This window comes from Saprolegnia parasitica (assembly GCF_000151545.1).
Source record: "Saprolegnia parasitica CBS 223.65 unplaced genomic scaffold supercont2.26, whole genome shotgun sequence".
Lineage (NCBI taxonomy): Eukaryota > Oomycota > Saprolegniomycetes > Saprolegniales > Saprolegniaceae > Saprolegnia > Saprolegnia parasitica.
In genome coordinates, this window is record NW_012156420.1 from 320,137 (window position 1) to 337,707 (window position 17,571).

General features: G+C 59.8%; 11 protein-coding genes across 11 annotated transcripts in view; 5 read left to right on the top strand and 6 right to left on the bottom strand.

Annotated features, from left to right (window-relative positions):
* Positions 1-981, top strand: part of SPRG_20352 (hypothetical protein) — a gene marked incomplete at both ends in the record, with an annotated part of 1,621 nt that extends 640 nt beyond the window's left edge. Inside the window, 2 exons of the mRNA XM_012346078.1 lie at positions 77-369; positions 411-981. Of these exons, the coding sequence (XP_012201468.1) occupies positions 77-369; positions 411-981 (864 nt within the window). The remainder of the gene's footprint in view (positions 1-76; positions 370-410) is intronic.
* Positions 982-1,913: 932 nt separating this feature from the next.
* SPRG_07246 (hypothetical protein) lies at positions 1,914-3,475 on the top strand (the record flags this gene model as incomplete). Its single annotated transcript, XM_012346028.1, has 2 exons — positions 1,914-2,905; positions 2,953-3,475. Exons 1-2 carry the CDS (start codon positions 1,950-1,952, stop codon positions 3,473-3,475), a joined length of 1,479 nt encoding a protein of 492 aa, XP_012201418.1. The 5' UTR covers positions 1,914-1,949.
* Positions 3,476-4,532: 1,057 nt separating this feature from the next.
* On the bottom strand, positions 4,533-6,671 carry SPRG_07247 (hypothetical protein; the record flags this gene model as incomplete). The annotated part of the gene is made up of 5 exons (XM_012346029.1): positions 4,533-5,033; positions 5,077-5,703; positions 5,750-5,804; positions 5,853-5,964; positions 6,017-6,671. The coding sequence occupies 5 exons, from the start codon at positions 6,669-6,671 to the stop codon at positions 4,605-4,607; spliced, it is 1,878 nt and encodes a 625-aa protein (XP_012201419.1). The 3' UTR covers positions 4,533-4,604.
* Positions 6,672-7,246: 575 nt separating this feature from the next.
* SPRG_07248 (hypothetical protein) lies at positions 7,247-8,013 on the top strand. The gene is made up of 4 exons (XM_012346030.1): positions 7,247-7,575; positions 7,620-7,670; positions 7,712-7,824; positions 7,871-8,013. The coding sequence occupies exons 1-4, from the start codon at positions 7,273-7,275 to the stop codon at positions 7,971-7,973; spliced, it is 570 nt and encodes a 189-aa protein (XP_012201420.1). The 5' UTR covers positions 7,247-7,272; the 3' UTR covers positions 7,974-8,013.
* SPRG_07249 (hypothetical protein) lies at positions 8,008-8,922 on the bottom strand (the record flags this gene model as incomplete). The annotated part of the gene is made up of 2 exons (XM_012346031.1): positions 8,008-8,152; positions 8,234-8,922. The coding sequence occupies 2 exons, from the start codon at positions 8,920-8,922 to the stop codon at positions 8,008-8,010; spliced, it is 834 nt and encodes a 277-aa protein (XP_012201421.1).
* A 297-nt stretch (positions 8,923-9,219) lies between these two features.
* Positions 9,220-11,811, top strand: SPRG_07250 (hypothetical protein). The gene is made up of 5 exons (XM_012346032.1): positions 9,220-9,840; positions 9,894-10,504; positions 10,548-11,567; positions 11,621-11,685; positions 11,726-11,811. The coding sequence occupies exons 1-5, from the start codon at positions 9,258-9,260 to the stop codon at positions 11,757-11,759; spliced, it is 2,313 nt and encodes a 770-aa protein (XP_012201422.1). The 5' UTR covers positions 9,220-9,257; the 3' UTR covers positions 11,760-11,811.
* A 14-nt stretch (positions 11,812-11,825) lies between these two features.
* Positions 11,826-12,693, bottom strand: SPRG_07251 (hypothetical protein; the record flags this gene model as incomplete). The annotated part of the gene is made up of 4 exons (XM_012346033.1): positions 11,826-12,082; positions 12,138-12,274; positions 12,318-12,511; positions 12,559-12,693. 4 exons carry the CDS (start codon positions 12,691-12,693, stop codon positions 11,826-11,828), a joined length of 723 nt encoding a protein of 240 aa, XP_012201423.1.
* Positions 12,694-12,746: 53 nt separating this feature from the next.
* SPRG_07252 (hypothetical protein) lies at positions 12,747-13,590 on the bottom strand (the record flags this gene model as incomplete). The annotated part of the gene is made up of 4 exons (XM_012346034.1): positions 13,312-13,590; positions 13,027-13,266; positions 12,879-12,975; positions 12,747-12,832 (listed from the first exon to the last, which is right to left on the bottom strand). The coding sequence occupies exons 1-4, from the start codon at positions 13,567-13,569 to the stop codon at positions 12,747-12,749; spliced, it is 681 nt and encodes a 226-aa protein (XP_012201424.1). The 5' UTR covers positions 13,570-13,590.
* Positions 13,591-13,683: 93 nt separating this feature from the next.
* Positions 13,684-15,083, bottom strand: SPRG_07253 (hypothetical protein; the record flags this gene model as incomplete). Its single annotated transcript, XM_012346035.1, has 2 exons — positions 13,985-15,083; positions 13,684-13,938 (listed from the first exon to the last, which is right to left on the bottom strand). The coding sequence occupies exons 1-2, from the start codon at positions 15,068-15,070 to the stop codon at positions 13,684-13,686; spliced, it is 1,341 nt and encodes a 446-aa protein (XP_012201425.1). The 5' UTR covers positions 15,071-15,083.
* Positions 15,084-15,231: 148 nt separating this feature from the next.
* Positions 15,232-16,220, top strand: SPRG_07254 (hypothetical protein; the record flags this gene model as incomplete). The annotated part of the gene is made up of 5 exons (XM_012346036.1): positions 15,232-15,266; positions 15,307-15,407; positions 15,541-15,641; positions 15,724-15,801; positions 16,047-16,220. The coding sequence occupies 5 exons, from the start codon at positions 15,232-15,234 to the stop codon at positions 16,218-16,220; spliced, it is 489 nt and encodes a 162-aa protein (XP_012201426.1).
* Positions 16,221-16,489: 269 nt separating this feature from the next.
* On the bottom strand, positions 16,490-17,419 carry SPRG_07255 (hypothetical protein). The gene is made up of 4 exons (XM_012346037.1): positions 17,053-17,419; positions 16,946-17,005; positions 16,730-16,898; positions 16,490-16,678 (listed from the first exon to the last, which is right to left on the bottom strand). Exons 1-4 carry the CDS (start codon positions 17,362-17,364, stop codon positions 16,545-16,547), a joined length of 675 nt encoding a protein of 224 aa, XP_012201427.1. The 5' UTR covers positions 17,365-17,419; the 3' UTR covers positions 16,490-16,544.
* Between the last annotated feature and the right edge of the window lie 152 nt (positions 17,420-17,571).

Below are 17,571 nucleotides of genomic sequence, written 5' to 3' on the forward strand. Positions count from 1 at the left end.
GATCCTCTCGACGTACCTCCACCACGTGCACGACGGGTACGTGCTGCCCGATGGCACCAACCACCCGCCGGACCAGCTCCCGCACCTCTGCACAACCATGCGCGGCGGCAACGGCTGCGTCCGCAACGTAGGCGCGAGCATGATGCAGCGCCCCGAGATGCCGCAGATGCAGGCGCTCTGGGGCGCAGGCCTCTCGTTTGGCAAGTGCCACGCCGAGAAGCGCGTGCTTATCGACTCGCACACGCTGTGGATGTTTGACGGCGAGGAATTCCTCCGCGCGTCGCACCTCTGGACGTACGGCTACGACATGTACTCGCCCAGCACGGGCGGCACGGTCGTGTACCACAACTACACGAGCGTCCCCGCACGGTAGACACGTCTTCATCTTCGTCTCTTACACAACAAACTAGCTTTGAGCACGTTCAGGTAGACCAAGCGCGCAAGACGGAGGAAGAAAAAATGGGTGTCAACCGCTTCAAGCTAATGGTCGGGCAGCCGTTCAAGGGCCCCGTCGACACGGAAGAGTGGGACAAATATGCCTTTGGCACCGTGCGTCCGTTCAAAGCATTTCTCAACTTTTCAGGCATTACGTTTGAGGAAGGCAAGAGCGACGAGCACTCGTGCAAGCAGCTCCACTGGGTCCCGTACACCAACCCCGCCGAAATCGAGGCGCTCGTGCCCGGGTGGCACCTCCGCCCGAAGAAGACGCCGACACTGACGGCCGCGCCGCCACCGGTGCAAGTCCTCTCGAACGATGAGGCTGGTGTGCGCTCGGTGACGGCTGCGCCGACGCGCCGCGAAAAGGCGCCGGACCACGGGATCGAAGCCACGATCTCGCTCGACCATGTGCCGACGGTGACCGGTCCCGTGCTCTTTATGCTCTTTGGCGTCGTGGTATTTGGTGTCGTCATGTACTCGAACGACGGTCTCTGGCTCAGCACGAAACGCTACTTCCGGCTGCAGCACAAGGCGCGCAACTAGCAACTTATGCTTTACCTCGTGGAGTCAATATATCCCTTTTCTTTGACGCGTATGAGCCCACCTTATGCACGAAATATGCTTTATGACTTGATGCGAACGAAGAGCATTTCGATCATGAGCAGCTGCAAGCGCGCGCATACTCGCGTGCATGGCGAGCGCGTTGACGACCTTGAATGCGACACCAAGGTAGAACGACTCGCTCATTCGTCTCGCATGAAGTACTCTTCCGACTCGAGCCTCGACGTTTCTGAAGATACTATCGACCTCGTGTAAGAGCAAGGTGTCTTGCTCAAGGTGGCTGCGATCGAATCTCATCGCTACAACTAAGCCGCCAAGATCGACGAACTGCGCTACAATAGGAAGGTCTTGAGGTGACTGAAGCCTCGTGGGAAAGACGCGACTCGCTGCTCGCCCAGTGCCCAACGGTCGTCCAGCGGTATGTTGAGTCACTCGCCGACGGGCCCGATCAACGCCGGCTCCTACGACAGGTAAATGTGGACTAGCGCGTATACATTTGTACACATACTGCCAGGATGGCCACGGCTTGGGAGGTTTATGTGTGAACCAGAGGCTAGGCCATGTCCTACCAATGCAAGCTGCGTCCAGCTGGAGAAACCGTGCGAAGACACAAATTATAAGGGTTCTATATCACATACTAGCTGTAGGTCTAGTCTATCCTTCCATGAAAAAAGTCAGCGAATTAGACCCGGGGGGCACCGGGGGGCAGTTCAGTTGGTAAAGTTTCTGCTTCGCGTCCCGAAGGACACCGGTGGTTGAGACAATTTCTTCCAGCGATCTCTGCTCATTAAATTAAATGGACCCAATTCAACAACAACTCCGATTTCATAACGACAATATATTATAAATAGTAAGTAAGAACTGCACTGCATATCCGGATACGGTAATTACACAAGTTACAGAACTTTTGAAAGATACTCCTCGCGGGGCATTTCCATTCCCACACGCTCATGAAGTCGGTGTCGCTGCTGCTGCTCTCGGCCATCGCGCTGGCGCTCGCCAAGCGCCCGCAGAGCATTGCCTTCTCGTGGCCGGAAGGCGATGACAAGAAGAACTACGACCCGGACATGGCGCCCGAGACGCAACACATCCCGCTCGACCCGACGGACGCGGCGCTCCGCCCGCCGCCGCCGCGCGTGTCGGCGACGCCCGACATTTTTGTGGGCCTCTCGACGTTCCGCGACGGGCACCGGTGTGGCTACACGCTCTTTACGGGCTTCAAGCGCGCCGTGCACCCCGACCGCCTCTACTTTGGCGTCGTCGACCAGGTCAACCCCGGCGACCTCCGGTGCTTGGACGAATATTGCAAGATGGCCAATGCCGAATGGCCCGAAGAAGAGTGCAAGTACAAGGCGCAGATCAAGATTGACGAGCGCCTCGCCGACGACTCGCGCGGCCCGACGTACGCGCGCCACTATCAGCAAAAGCTGGTCGGCGACCAAGAGTTTTGCCTCCAGCTGGACGCGCACTCGGTGTTTACGAACGGATGGGACTCAAGCCTCATCAACGACTGGAAGTCAGTCGGCAACGAGATGGCGATCCTCTCGACGTACCTCCACCACGTGCACGACGGGTACGTGCTGCCCGATGGCACCAACCACCCGCCGGACCAGCTCCCGCACCTCTGCACAACCATGCGCGGCGGCAACGGCTGCGTCCGCAACGTAGGCGCGAGCATGATGCAGCGCCCCGAGATGCCGCAGATGCAGGCGCTCTGGGGCGCAGGCCTCTCGTTTGGCAAGTGCCACGCCGAGAAGCGCGTGCTTATCGACTCGCACACGCTGTGGATGTTTGACGGCGAGGAATTCCTCCGCGCGTCGCACCTCTGGACGTACGGCTACGACATGTACTCGCCCAGCAAGGGCGGCACGGTCGTGTACCACAACTACACGACCGTCCCCGCACGGTAGACAATTCATCGGCTTCTTGCAGTTGCATGAAGCGACAAAATAGGTTTGAGCACGTTCAGGTCGACCAAGCGCGCAAGGCAAAGGAAACAACGATGGGTGTCAACCGCTTCAAGCTTATCGTCGGGCAGCCGTTTAAGGGCCCCGTCGACATGGAAGAGTTGGACAAATATGCCTTTGGCACCGTGCGTTCGTTCCAAGCTTTTCTCAACTTTTCGGGCATTACGTTTGAGGAAGGCAAGAGCGACGAGCACTCGTGCAAGCAGCTCCACTGGGTCCCGTACACCAACCCCGCCGAAATCGAGGCGCTCCTGCCCGGGTGGCACCTCCGCCCCAAGAAGACGCCGACACTGACGGCCGCGCCGGCACCGGTGCATGTCTTCTCGAACGACGAGGCTCGTGTGCGCTCGGTGGCGGCTGCGCCGATGCGCCGGAAACAAGCGCCGGACCACGGGATCGAAGCCACGATCTCGCTCGACCACGTGCCGACGCTGACGGGCCCCGTGCTCTTAATGCTCTTCGGCGTCATGGTGTTGAGTGTCATCATGTATGTGAACGGCGATCTCTGACTCAGGACGAAACGCTACTTCCGGCTACAGCACAAGGTGCGCAACTAGCAACTTTCTGTGGCAGTAGACGCCTCATGCAGTAGCTGAGCACTGGATATTTGTATCTACACAGCTCTACAACCACTAGGTCGACGAGACACGGCGATGTGTTTGTATCAATGTATCAGTAAGATAGTCCTACCGAGAAGCCGTCAGGATGGGACTGTACAGGAGCGTGTGGCCAGGGCTCCAGCAGTCAGTTAGCCTATCTAGTTCCCTATTTAGCTCTTCGTGCACTCGCCGGTGTTTGGGAGTACGGTCTCCCTTTGTTTGGAGGCAGGAAAGGTGACAAAGTCGACTTTAGCGACCAAAGAGCGACCAAGTGTTTCGCTCAAGAAGAAGACATGACGACCTCAGGACAAGCGGCGTTGGCGATGAGCGGCGTCGTCGTACTATCGCAGCTGGTGCATCCCGAGTTCAAGAGCATCGCCCGCCGCGACGTGGTCGTGTGGAAGCGGGCGCGTCTCGAATACGAGACCTCAATGCGGCGCGAATGCCAACGAACGAGCCGGAGCTACGCAGCTTGCGGGCCTCGTGGATGGCTCGCAAGAGGCCTTGGCGGGTCGTCAACTGCCGTCCGTGGGCGTAAACGCGCCATGATGGCCCGAAGGGTCTCGATGGGGTTGAGATCGGGAGACAACGCCGACCACTCGAGACGAGCCATGTTCTGGTTTGAAACCACTTGGAAGTCTCGCGGCTGATGTGGATGCTCGCATTGTCTTGCAGAAAGACGAAGCCGTTGCCGTAGTTGCGTGGCGAAGGGCAGTGAGTAGTCCGAGAGTGTTGTGACGTACCAGTACTCGTAGCTGTCCTTGGTGCCCTCCTGAACTCGCAGTTCGGACTTGCTCTTGCTTGAAAATTCGCCCCAAACCACAATGTGATATGTATCACACGCAAAATATGACTTTTTGGTGAAAAATCGTGAATTCTCGTCCGTACATGTCGATGCGTTACAGTCCGACGCTTCTGATAGACCAAAAACCTGCTAAAACTGAGCTGCACAGACAGATTTTCATCTGGTGAACGGAGTGTAGCTAAACTAAATTTATTGCGCGCACTGCAGCAGCAGCCAGGTTCGTCGTTGAGTTGGTCATGTAAAGCATGGGAATCTGCGCAAGTTTGCAATTCGGTTCATGTTCTCCATGCCTTGGAGGAAGCCCGCGTTGGGCGTGAGCCAGTCGAGCTCCACGAGGCCTTCGTGGAACGTGCCGGGCGTGTTGCCAGGATTGTACTGGTAGGCGGACTCGGGGTTGAGCGACCACATGTACCCGCCTGCGTACCGGTCCTGGACCATGACCTCGACGGTGGCGTCCGTCGCGCGCTGCGTCGTCTTGAGCGGGTGCAGGTCCGTCGCGTACAAGCCGGCAAACTCGCCGAGCACGACTGCGGGGTTGTCGTGTACGAGATAGCCAAAGCTGTCTTGCATGACGGCGCGAACGTTCCTCGCCAGCGTCGCGTCATCGAGCTCTTCGAACGTGACCGGGTCCTTGTAAAAGTACGCCATGGGATACACACCCGGCTAAGTCGCAGTCTTAGCCTCCAGAAGATAGAGTGCGAATTACGTTGTAGTAGTGGGGTGCCCACACGAGCTTGTTGGCGGCCATGAGCACGACCGGCGTCTCCTTGGCCTTGTGCAAGCCCGCGCCCCACCAGTCGGCGTACGTGATGTTGGTGCTATCGTCGACCGCGACCGAGTGCTTCTCGGCGTAAATCCCTTCGACGAACGCGAGCCAGTTGGGGCAGCCCGCGAGCATGCGGTTGCCGATCTTGCGCGCGCCGAGGACCCAGTCGGTCGCGGTGCCTGTGCCCCACGTTGCCTTGTGCGGCTCGTTCTTGAGGTCGATGCCAAGCACGTTCCAGTACGCGTCCGAGCACAGACCCGCGGTCAGGAGGTCGATCGAGTCGAGGAAGTCGCTCTCCGAAATGTCGGCGTTGTACCAGAGACCGCCCGAGTTGAGCGGCTGCGGGAGGAGCGCGTGCATGCTGAGCATGACAGTGATCTGGCGGTAGGCGAGCGCTTGAATGAGCGTCTGCAGCGCCGTCATGTACGACGTCAGGTCGAGCGCGCGGTTGGTCATCTTGTTGACCAAGCCTGCTTTCGGCGGGGTATTTTTCAAAATGTGCTGGACGCACACGGGTATCCGCACGCTGTTGAACTTGTGCTTGTCCAGGAACGCAGCCACGTCATACTAGTACAGTGCATTCGCATGACAATATTGACCACATCTTGCGTACCACAGTCGTGCCGTTCTTGTCGTTTTGCCACAAGCCAAACGGAATTGCGTCCATCCTATTGTCTTTCGTTCCGTAGACTGCAAAATGAAACGACCCGACGTACGTCTCCATGCCAAACCAGTTGGTGCCCTTGATCCCGACGGCCACTTCGGTCCCGTTGGGTGCTGCGGCGACGATGCGCCCGTTCTTGCTCAAGTAGTTGGGCAGCTTGCACCCTAGAGGTCGAGTTTCGTTCTCTGTGATTGATGGACGAGGCGGATGTCGTACGTTTTTGGTCGTACGTCATCGGGTTGTTGATGAGTCCGTCCTCGTCCATCTCGTAGCTGCCGTCGCCGATCCATCGCTTCCCAGCCATGCGCTTCTGCGCGGCGACCTTGAGCGCAGCGGACTTTGTGTGCGAGTGGAGGCCACCGACGACAATGAGCACGGCGGCGACGACGACGATGCAGAGGAGCAGGAGCGCCCCCGGCCACCGCCGCAGCCGGCCCTTGTACTCGTGCGGCGCTTCGTCGCGGTCGAGGTCGGCGACCGTCGTGATTTGCATGAGCGGGCGCGCGTCATCGTCGTTCTCGAGCACGGGCGGCTGGTCAAAGAGCGTTTGGCGCACCGAGAACTGGTGGTTGAGGCTCTCAAGGTGCTCGGCGCCTGCCGTCGCCACAACCACGTTGGACGTGCGGTCGTAGCGCTCGATGGTCACGTCGCTGGCCCGGACACCGCCGCTCGTCGACCGGCTGAACGAGTGCCCGAGGTCGCTCTCGCCGACCGTGGTGGTGCCAGTGAGGCACGCCTCGTCATCGCCGTCGACGTCGCCGGGCACGTCGACCTCGAAGCGCGCGGCGCGGTCCTCGCGGGCGAACGCGACCGAGCCGCGCCCGGAGGGCCGCGTATCAAAGGACGGGCGCGCGTCAGTGTTGCGGGACATGGGCGGTCTCTGATGTACTACCCACTGCTGGGGTGCTGGCCTCAACGAGTAGGCTGCCAATCTGAGCCCACGATACAAGCTGCAAGACACGGATCGGCAGCGTTAGCGTTAGCGACGTGCACCTTGCGTGTTACGCCTGCCAGCTGGCGCGCAGGCGCTGGTCGCGCAACGTCACGGCGGCCGCAAACGAGAGGTGGCTGGAGGGTGCTCGCTAATACAGCTCGCTGGTACCGGCACCACCCACTCGACCGCGATCTGCCTTGACCATGCGGATCCAAGCGGTAAGCGTCCAGACCTTCGAAGACGGGCCGCGAGCGCTGTGTGCGTGTACGCAGGTGTAACCGAAGTTCGAAGCATCCCGAGGACAAAAGTTGAAGATGGAAATTTAGCGCCCGACGACGTCGGCACCAGCGTCCATGCAGGAACCCACCGGGACCCGCAGTCGCTTCCATCGCCTTGGCGCCTGCTTCAAGTTTGCGTCAAGTGACGTCCGAGATTTTCGAAGCTGGTCGGTCGAAAAACCGTTTCAGCCAATGAGCGTATGGCGTCGCGATCCGGATACCCAAGGGTCACCGACTTTCGAAAAGCCATATTCTAAAGCATGAGCGGGCACACGCGGGAGATGCACATGACGGCGCCGTTCTTCGGGCGCGAGCCGAGCCCCAAGGCGTACGTGTACTCGAGCGCGCATGCGACGTGGTCGGCCCACGAGCTGCACCTGCTGCACAAGGGCCTGACGCAGTACACGGCCGACGAGCATGACAACGTCACGCGCTACATCAAGATCGCGGCCACGATCCCAGGCAAGTGCATCCGCGACGTCGCCGTCAAGGTGCGCTCGATGCAAGTGTCGCAAGAGAAGATGGCGGAGCCGCCGTCCAAGCGACCGAAGATGGAGCACGCGGTACGCGAATGCATGGTCGCTGCCGAGGTCTCATGCACGCCTAGGACGTGCATGCCGTCGTCTCGTGCGAAGATCAAATCAAGCACAGCCTGCAGGTAGACTGCGCATAGCGCCATCAGCTGACGCACGAATGCAGACCAACGTCAGCGTCATCAACACGATGCGCGCCAACTTGGCGACGGGCGACCTCGACGACAACGTCCAGCTCATGGCGCAGTTCCGCGACTCGTGCCATTCGATATTTAAAAAGTACCATGGCAGTATGCGCGTGTACATAATGTCTGTTATGCTGTAGACTCCACACCGTGTGCTCGGCCGTGCCACCTCTTCAGATCAAGATCGACACGTCGCTGATCCCACTGCACATGCGGTCGCCAAGCAACCAAGACGACGTCTAGTCGACGTCGTAGAGCATGAGGCAAACACGTCGTTCTAACGATGTCTTCGGTCTCGACTCCGACTGCGCTTTCGGTCCCGGCTGCGACTGCGCTTCCTCGCCTCGTCGCGGCGGTCGCTGTGCTTGCTGCGATCCCGACTGTCGCTCGGCGGAGCTCGGTCGCGACTGCGGTCGCGCGAGCTACGAGACCGATCGTCCACTTTGGACGATGAACGGTCGCTAGGAGGAGCGGGACGAGCGTCGGTATTAGATGTGGAGGACCCTTCCCGCGGCTTCTCGACGAGGCGAATCGGCTTGGTGTCGAGTGTCATGTTGCGCTTCTTCTTCTTCGAGTCGCCCGGCATCGGTGGCTTTGGTGTAGCGCCAAGCCCAAGGCGTTGGTGTCGCATCTGCACCTTCGAGCCCGTGGGCTGCACGCGGTCCTTGCCTGACCAGCCCATGCCTCGGAGGAGAGCAGCACCAAACTCCTCGATGGGCACCGCCTCGTACGCGTCGCTGTGAATATCCATGTCGTCGGGGCGCATTGAGATGTCATGCTTGAACTTGTCGTTCTCGTTCGTGAGGTTCTCGAGGCCCGGAAGCTTGTTGCGGAAGAGGATGGGGGCGTCGTCGCCCACAGCCGGCTTTTTGGCGACAGGAATCACCATGGTCGAGTCCTCGGCGCTCTCGCCCATCGCTGACGAGCGAATGTCGGCGAGCAGCGCCTCGGCGGCTGCCGAGTCGGCCTCGGTCGCCCCCTTCTCGGTCCAGGTTTGCTCGATGAGTGGGATCACGAGCTTGGCCTTCGCCGCCACCGGGTCTTTAAGCAGCGCCTTCCCGGACGTGCCAAAGCCGAGGACGAGGTCCTTGCTCGCGGGCGCTGCCGCCTCCTTCTCGACGCGGAAGCCTCCACCGGCCGGCGCGGCCACCGCCGGCTTCTTCTTGCCCTTGAGCGTGAACCCGACCTTCATGCGTTCCGAGAATTCTCCTCGCGCTGGCCAATCGCGATCGGTAGCCGACATCTTTATCAGCCAATCAAACATCAATCACCAGATTCTGGCTGGATGTGGTCGTCGCACGCTGGGGCGCCACCATGATGCATTGGCCGCAGTCCTCATCCCTGCCTGCTTCTGCCCTCTATAGCAGCGTCTCCGGAGATACATCGCACGCACATGCAGTCATGTCGAGGAGGAAGCAGCAAGGGGCAATGGAACATGAGCAAGGATCTGATCTCTCGTTTTGATCGTATTATTATGTTATCCGTATATCCATTATCTTGAAGGGGCACACTACGATCTGAGCGGCCATGTCGAACCGCAGCGAAAGCGTCAAGGTCGTCGTGCGCATTCGGCCGCTGAGCACCAAGGAAAAGCAAGACGGACGCACGTACATCGTCTTCTCCAAGCCCGCCGAGGGCGAGATCTCGCTCAATAACCCCGAGGCCGACGACCGCGAGCCGCCCAAAAAGTTTACGTTTGACGCGTCGTTTGGCCCCGACTCGGAGCAGATCGACGTGTACAATTTGGCGGCGCGCGACATTGTTGAGAGCGCCGTCGACGGCTTCAACGGCACCATCTTCGCGTACGGCCAGACCGGCGCCGGCAAGTCCCACACGATGGAGGGCTACAACGACCCGCCCGAGCTCCGAGGCATCATCCCGAACTCGTTCAAGCACATTTTCGACAAGATTGGGTCGGTCGCCAAGAGCCAATTCATGGTCTGCGCCTCGTACCTCGAGATCTACAACGAAGAGATCCGCGACCTCTTGGCGCCCGACCCGCAAAACCACCTCGAGCTCAAGGAGAACATGGACACGGGCGTGTACGTCAAAGACTTGATCGCGCGCCAAGTCACCGGCGTCGCCGAGATCGACGCCGTCATGCAGCAAGGTACACGTCCATGCGCCACATGGACGACCTTATTAATACGATCTGCGATGTAGGTAAGAAGAACCGATCGGTGGGCGCAACGCTCATGAACCAGACGTCGTCGCGGTCGCACTCGATGTTTATCATCACGGTCGAGACTGCGAGCACGGGCGTTGACGGGAAAGATCACATTTGCGTCGGGAAGCTCAACCTCGTCGACTTGGCGGGTAGCGAGCGACAGGCGAAAACGGGTGCGACCGGCGACCGGATGAAGGAAGCCACGAAGATCAACTTGTCGCTCTCGGCGCTCGGAAACGTCATTTCCGCCCTCGTCGACGGCAAGTCGCAGCACATTCCGTACCGCGACTCGAAGCTCACGCGGCTTTTGCAAGACTCGCTTGGCGGCAACGCCAAGACGGTCATGATTGCCAACTGCGGCCCGGCCGACTACAACTACAACGAGACGCTCTCGACGCTCCGGTACGCCAACCGCGCGAAAAACATCAAAAACAAGCCGAAAATCAACGAAGACCCGAAAGACGCCAAGATCCGCGAGTTCCAAGAGAAGATCAAGGAGCTCCGCGAGGCGCTCGCCGCGCAGGAGAAGGGTCTCGTGACGACCATGGTCGACGGCAAGGAAGTCAAGGTCCAAGCCACGTCCCAAGCGCCCCAAATCGTTGAAAAGGTCACTCTCAACTGTACGTGGTGGAGCTCACATTTGGAATTAGATTGTCGAAAAGACCATTGTGCGTCGGGAAGGCGTCAGCGAAGATGAGCTCAAGAAGCTCCAGGAGGACGCGCTCCGCGAGAAGAACGAGCTCAAGAAGCGAGCGCAAATGGAGATGAAGGCCCTTCTCGCATCGCAGTCCAAGACGGAGGAGGAGCGCGAGAAGCTCGCGGCGCAACTCCACGAGAAAGCACAGGCCAAGGAGCGACTCGAGAAGAAGAAAACCGAGATGCTCTCGCAGCTGGCCGAGTACGAGGAGAAGGTCATCATGGGCGGCCAAGTCCTGGATAAAGCCGCGCGCCAAGAACTCGAGCTACGCGACGCACAGCAAAAGATCGACGAGCAGAAGCGGCAAGAGATGCAGCTCGCGCGCGAGCTCGCCGAGCGCGAAGACTCTAATTTGCTGCTGGAAGAGCAGTTTTCGTCGCTGCAAGAGGAGGTCGACGTCAAGACGAAGAAGCTCAAGAAGCTCTGGGCAAAGCACAAGGCGGCGTCGACCGAGATCGAGGACCTGCGCACGGAATTCCAGGCCGAGAAGGAAGACATGCTCGAGACGATCCGCGAGCTCACGCGCCAGCTCAAGATCAAGCACTTTCTGCTCCACCACTTTGTGCCGCTCGACGACGCGTACGCGATCGAGCAGCGCTCCAAGTGGGACAAGGAGCTCGACGAGTGGAAGCTCGAGCACTTGGAGACGCGCCCGACCAGTCTCCGACCCAAGCGGCCGATCGCACGCCGGGGCGCCCGCCGCGCCGAGACCGAGTGCGCGCGCCGCAACCGCCAAATGGACCGCGGCAACCCGCGCTGGAAGAGCGACAACGTCATTCTCCTCGAGCTCGAGATGCCGGAGCGCCGAACGCGCGACTACGAGAGCGGCATGATGGGCTTCTGGCTCGACCGCATCGCGTCCAACGAAGACGAGTCCGAAATCATCTTCGAGTCCGAGGCGCCCGAGCCTGAGAAAAAAGTACCGGCGGGCCCAACGCTTAGTGACGCCGAGACGGACGCGGTGAGTGCCGAGGTGCGTGCGTCTCAGACTCGCGTCCTCTTACCGTATCATCGCTCTAAATTTAGACAAAGGCCGCCAAGGCGACGGCGACGGCCAAGAAAAGCACCAAGTCCCGGCCCCCCACGGCGAGGTACGTGAAATGGACGAGCTTGTGATTGAACGCTACGTAGTCGGCGCCGACGAGAGAGCGTGGACGAGACGTAGACATCTCGAGTCATCCTCCTGGTTCTCTTCATTGTATGGACAACACGAGCTGTGATTTCCAACTTTTTAAGTGGGCTGCTTTCGCCGTCGGCGCTGCTGGCGCTCCTTCTTGCGTCGGAGGAGCTCCTTTGCCGCCGCGTCCGGGTCGTCGAGTGCAGTGAGGGGAGACACGAGGGGCATGAGGCACAGCGGCGTTGACGTGACGGATGTTTCGACTTCGTCCGCGATCTGCGGGCCTGGAATGTACCAGCTCGACTCGCCCGTCACCGAGTTGTAGAAGAAAACGTCGCCTTCGTCCGTTTGGCACTCAATCCACGGGTTGTCTACACATGTCGCTACTACTATAAACGACCGGATGCAATATCAAATGAAATGTACCCGGGGGTGGGTCCATAAGGGCGACGAGGTCCCAATGACCGGCGGCGCGGGCAAGGGCGTCGGCGGTGATACCTTGCACGTCGGCGATACGCGGGTTCGCGTGGTGTTCCAAGAGTGCACGCGCAATATCCAGCAGCCTAATTTATGTATCAACTTGATAGTTTTGGTGGTCCATGGCACCCGTGCTGAACCGCGAGGAGGAGCCCTGTGCTCCCGTCACTGGCAGGCCAGTCGATGAGGCTCGGAGCAACACCGCAGAGGTACGTGACCGTGTCGAGGCCGTAGCAGTACATACTTGCGCAGTGGAGCGTCGAGTACCCTCGGTCGTCCACGTCCAAGAGGTTGGCACCCAGCTCAAAAAGCAATTGCAGCATCTGCGCAAATCACACGTGAGCAATAGAGGAAGGCGCCAAGTATGTACTTTGGTTTCGCCCATGGCCGCCGCCGCCAGCACCGCCGAGACGCCGCCGCCATACCGCGCGTGCACGTCGACGGCGAAGTCGAGAAGGAAGAGCCGCACAATGGCCGTCTCACCCGCCGCGCTCAGCAGGAGCATGGGTGCCTCGCCCCTACGGCGTCATGAGCGCTCGCCCCCCGCACTGCGATGGCTCACTTGGCGTTGGCTGCGTAAGCGTCGGCACCGTAGTGCAGCAGCAGGCGGAATACGTCGAACGGAGCACCCATCTTGCACGCGACTAGGCCGCAACATAATCAACAGCACAAAGCCTCGATTGAACGCACCGAGCAGCACCGAGTTGCCGTCGATGTCAGTGTTGGTGATGGCGGCCGGGTGCGACTGCACGATCGCTTCCAGCTCGTCGACGTCACCGCCCCTTCGCTACGCAGAGGAGGTTCATCGACAGACGAAGCGCATCAAACGACGTAGTACGAGGCAGGCGCCAATGGCTTCTGTCACCTCCGCACCCGGCGGCGCACCGAGGCAGAAAATGGCTTCGCCGAGCGCGCTGATCCACGCGTTGCGCTCGTCGTGCGACTCGGCGCGAAAGGTGACGCAGCTCTGCAACGTGACGACCTGGAAGCAGTCGTCGTCGAGCGGCGCGACCCGCACCACCGTCGTAAACGGCACCTGGTTGTGCTCGTCCTGGAGCGCGTGCGCAGCCTCGCGCCACTAGACGTTTTTGTCAGCGGCTCGCGCACTGGATTGCAACCGTACCTCGAGGCTACTCGCCGCAATCTCGCACCAATACTGGCGCGGTGCGCCCAGTTCGAGGCGGCGGGGACGGCGGGTGCCACGACACGTCTCGGCGTGGCGCTCGAAGTCGTCGAGCGACGTGACCCAGGCGTCGCCGCAGCAATCGCATCGGCGTGGAAAGGAGCCACCCGCGTCGGCGCTGTTGGAGCCTTCGCTGGGAAACTTCCAGAGGAGCCCAAAGCCGACGCTGGGCCGCGCGGTTGCCTCCTCGCACATCATCCTCCGCTCGCAATAAGCTCTTTGTACTTATAGTACGGTTACATCAGGCGTTGCAAATCGATGTGTCTTGGCCCCAACAGGACCAATGCTGGACCTTTCAAGACAATAATGTCATTACAAGCTTTGCACAAACTCGGACGTCGACGCCATGTAGCCGGCGCCAATGCGATCCATCGCGCGCATAACGGCGTCGTGTTCGTCGCTGGTTTCAAAGGCGATCGCATCTTCGAGGACGATGGTGGCGTACCCGCGGTCCATCGCACCGCGCACCGCAGCTTCGAGGCTGCCGAGCGTCGAGACGCCCGTGACAACGACGCACTGGACGCCGAGGTTCCGCAAGAGGTAGTCGACGTTCGTGGTGCCAAAATGCTAGCATAGCATAAGACACATCCGTTGACGTTCCGACGTACCTCACGGCCGTGCGGGGCACGACCACGTCGGCTTCGAGGGGCGAGACATCGTCGAGCACCTTGGCCTCGAAGCTGCCCCGGGGCACGTGAATGCCCGCGATCTTGTGTGCTTTGCTCCGATCGCGGCCCGTTTTGGTCGCGCTCTCGATCGTGCCGTAGATGATGTCGTAGTTGCGGGCGCGAAAGGCCTCGAGGAGCCGCTGGACGTTAGGCACGACGACCTTGCGCAGCCGGTCAAAGTAGTAGGCGTTCAAACTCTCTTGGTTGGCAAACTTGCCCACGTGCGGCATCGCGCAGTAGTACTGCATGTCGAGGACGAGAAGCCCCGTCGCGAGGGACGTCATCCCGTCTGGCTTGGTGTCAAAGCGCGGAGCTGCGCGTGGCGAGATGCATTTCGTGTCGAGGTGCGGCGTCCCGACTGCCACCGCGACCGCCGACGGCAGTGGCACCGCCTCGCAGAACAAGGCGGGTGTCGTCGATGGCTCGGGCGACACAAACTTGGTCATGCTCGCTTCTTTGGCGAGTCGACTGCGTAACAAGAGCGTGGCCTCTCGCTGCTGGCGCTCGCGGTCTTGCTGCTTGAGGAGCGCTTCGGCCTCGGCGAGTTGCCGCCGCTTCTCGGACGCCTGCGCGTCGAGGACAGTCGAGGCCTCAGCGGCGTTCAATAGCACGATGGCAATGTGCATGCACATGGCGTCCGAATCGCCGAGCAGATCCAAGAGGTACTGCGCCGTCTCGAAGGGCGCCATGACCGCTGGAATCCGCGACCGAAGGGCCGCACGCTGCAGACCGGCGTCCATGACAAAGGCCAGCTGCGGATTCTCCTCGTCGGTGTTGGCGACGATGAGACCGATGGCGCCAGCCTTTTGAGCGTGTATCGTCTTGGTCACAAAGTCACACGTGCCTCGCTGCATGAGCACGATCTTGCCGGCGACGGCCTTGGCGTTGCGCAGTGGCGTCTCGCCCGAGATGGGGTCAGCGACGACGAGCGCGCCTTCGAGGCGTGGCGTCGCATACGCCGAGCTAAACTCGGCGAGCGGACAGTAGTAGAGGTCGCCCTGGACGTCCACGAAGCTGCAGAGCATGCTCATATTGCCCTTTCATGTGCAAACCTCTGGAAACACATAGATACACCACCTGCCACAATCGATGCGTGTCGTTTCCTCAAGAAAAAATCTGGCGCCATTTCACGCGGCAGTTCTCAGAGTGTCTTATATCTCGGGTCGTCTTCAGCAGTACGGGCTGCGGTTGCATGCTCACCAAAGTCAGCCACCTCCTCCCGGCGACGTGCACGAATGTCCCCAACGTCATTCACGTGACGGCCAAGGCCCAGCAACGGTCAGCCACATGGCTGCCTCGTCGAAGACATTGTCGAAGGCTTCATCCACGACAAAGACCATGCGGGCACGATCCATATCTGGGCGCTCGGTGTCGTCCGCGTCATGGGCAGCCGGCTCCACAAGTGATCACGGGTCACGTTTACATTCCGTCCGCCGCCGAGATTTCCGGCAAACTCGCCTTCTCCGGTGGTTCGTATGCCTCGCGCTCGGCTTCTTCGCAGGTTTCTTCGTCGGGTTCCTCGGGCTCTTGGCGTACATTGCGTCGGCGGCCGTCTCGGTGAGCTATGTCGCCGACTGTCTCGCAATGCAGTGGACCTCGCCGGTGGCTACAAGCCCGTCTTGTGGTTTGTCTTGTACGCGGTCGTGATCGCGATGTTGCACCTGCGTGGTAAGTGTACATGTAGCGCTTCATGGTGCTCTCTGCCCTCGCGTGCCTTGTGCCGAGCGTGCTCTCGAACCTCCGACGCGCCAACTTGAGCGTTGTACGGTGCGCTCTACGACAATACAACGACAAGAAGCAGCTACAGCAACGCGACGTCGCCGGGTCCGATTTAGGCCTTGGGGCTCGGCGTGCTTTGCGTCCATGCCGTTCACGTCGTGGCAGTAGGCTGGGCTCGATTGTGCACGCTTGCTGCAGCTTGCCGACCCAAAAAAGATCACAAAATGACATTGCCGTACATTGTACTAGTACATAAGATTCGCTGTCGTCTCGCTGCTACTCTTCGAGTGTCTCGTCTTGAATTACTTTTACACGATTGGAAAGCACGTGCACACGCTCTCGAAGGACAATGACGCACCCGTCTTATGCTTCTCGATCAGAAAGTACAACCATACGCGCGCCAAGCAGCTCAAAGCAGTCAAGCTCAAGGCGGCCAAGCGGTCCGGCGCAACTAGCTCCTAGACCGCCGGTTGGAAGTCCAGGTCTAACGAGGCGGTCGTCATGGCAGTGGAGCAAGAGACGGATGAGACCGTCCTCGAAGCCACTAGGTATAGGGCTCATACTGGCCGCATGCGCTTATCCTACCGGTATCTGGATCACGCGGACGCCAGGAAGAAGGCGATTGCTTCCTGGGGTTCTACTACTCGCATACTGCATGCACTTTGACTCTTGGATAGCGCAGAAGCAGCGATGGACAACGAGGCGATGGTGGCGAAGGGGAACTGCAAATATGACGTGGCACTCGTGTTGTCGAGACGGCTTCCAGAGACACCTCGTATATCTAACTTAGCGGGAGAGCACCTGGATCGTGTCCAGAATGTCGGCAAACTCAATGTCTTCCTTGAACTTCTTGGGGCGCATCTGGTTCTCCGAGTTGGGCGTCACAACGTACGACGCGTCCTTGGTCGTCCAGCCGAGCTCTAGAGCACGTGAATGGTGAGGTGCTGCAGACGATGCGGGCGACGGCATACCGGCGACGAGCGACGCCACGTCCTTTTCTGACAAGTTCAGCTGGGCCTGCACAAACGCCTTGGCGACCACTTCGTGGCTCTTGGCAATCGTCGACAGAATGAACGCGCGCACGGCCTGCTCGAAGCCAGGAATCTTCTTGGCGAACGGCAAGTCGAGCGTCCAGAAATCCTACGTGGCGAATGAGACCTTGCGGCCTTCCAAGAAGAGAGGCGCACCGTGAACAAGCACGACTGCAAGACGTCGCCGGCCTTGAGCAAGTCGGTAATGTTCTTGTCCTACAAGATGCGTGAGCGACCATGGTCGCGGTAATGACAGGACGGACCTTGCGCAGCGCCTCCGTGACCATGTACGTGGCACCAAGGAAGTACTTGGACGGCAACGCCATGAGGCCCTTGGCGAGCACCTGGGCGACGCGCGTCTGGTGCTGCTCGGGCTTGACCGGGTAGATGGTGTAGAGCTTGAGGAGCATGAGGTTGGCTTCCTCGTCGACGACGTTGCTCGCGATTTGCTCGTCCAGGTAGGCCTCGAGGAGGCCGACGAGCTTCTCGTCCATGCCATCGGCGGCGACCTGCGCGCGGACCGCGGTCGCGGCCTTGGACGTCGCGTCCTTCTCAAAGCTCACGAAGCGGCTCATCTCAATAAGATAAAATGGGCTGGCGCGGAATTAAATAGCTCAAAATCGTTGCTTTTGAAGGGCGTTCTTTTTAAAATGCCACGCGGTACATACAAACAACAACTGTCTTTTATTCCAGAGACCGATGGAGGACTCAGAAATAATATCCTGCAATTGAGTGGTTCGTGCCCATTGACCTCCCATAACAAATACCATGTGGTCATTCAA

Excerpts from the sequence above, each read along its gene's own strand:
- SPRG_07248 (XM_012346030.1), top strand. The coding sequence starts at position 7,273 with ATGAGCGGGCACACGCGGGAGATGCACATGACGGCGCCGTTCTTCGGG. Across the intron at positions 7,576-7,619 it reads GACCGAAGATGGAGCACGCG|GACGTGCATGCCGTCGTCTC; the intron begins GTACGCGAATGC and ends ATGCACGCCTAG. Across the intron at positions 7,671-7,711 it reads AAATCAAGCACAGCCTGCAG|ACCAACGTCAGCGTCATCAA; the intron begins GTAGACTGCGCA and ends GCACGAATGCAG.
- SPRG_07250 (XM_012346032.1), top strand. The coding sequence starts at position 9,258 with ATGTCGAACCGCAGCGAAAGCGTCAAGGTCGTCGTGCGCATTCGGCCG. Across the intron at positions 10,505-10,547 it reads CGCCCCAAATCGTTGAAAAG|ATTGTCGAAAAGACCATTGT; the intron begins GTCACTCTCAAC and ends ATTTGGAATTAG. Across the intron at positions 11,568-11,620 it reads CGGACGCGGTGAGTGCCGAG|ACAAAGGCCGCCAAGGCGAC; the intron begins GTGCGTGCGTCT and ends CTCTAAATTTAG.
- SPRG_07255 (XM_012346037.1), bottom strand. The coding sequence starts at position 17,364 with ATGAGCCGCTTCGTGAGCTTTGAGAAGGACGCGACGTCCAAGGCCGCG. Across the intron at positions 16,899-16,945 it reads TGCAGTCGTGCTTGTTCACG|GATTTCTGGACGCTCGACTT; the intron begins GTGCGCCTCTCT and ends TTCGCCACGTAG. Across the intron at positions 16,679-16,729 it reads CGTGGCGTCGCTCGTCGCCG|AGCTCGGCTGGACGACCAAG; the intron begins GTATGCCGTCGC and ends CACGTGCTCTAG.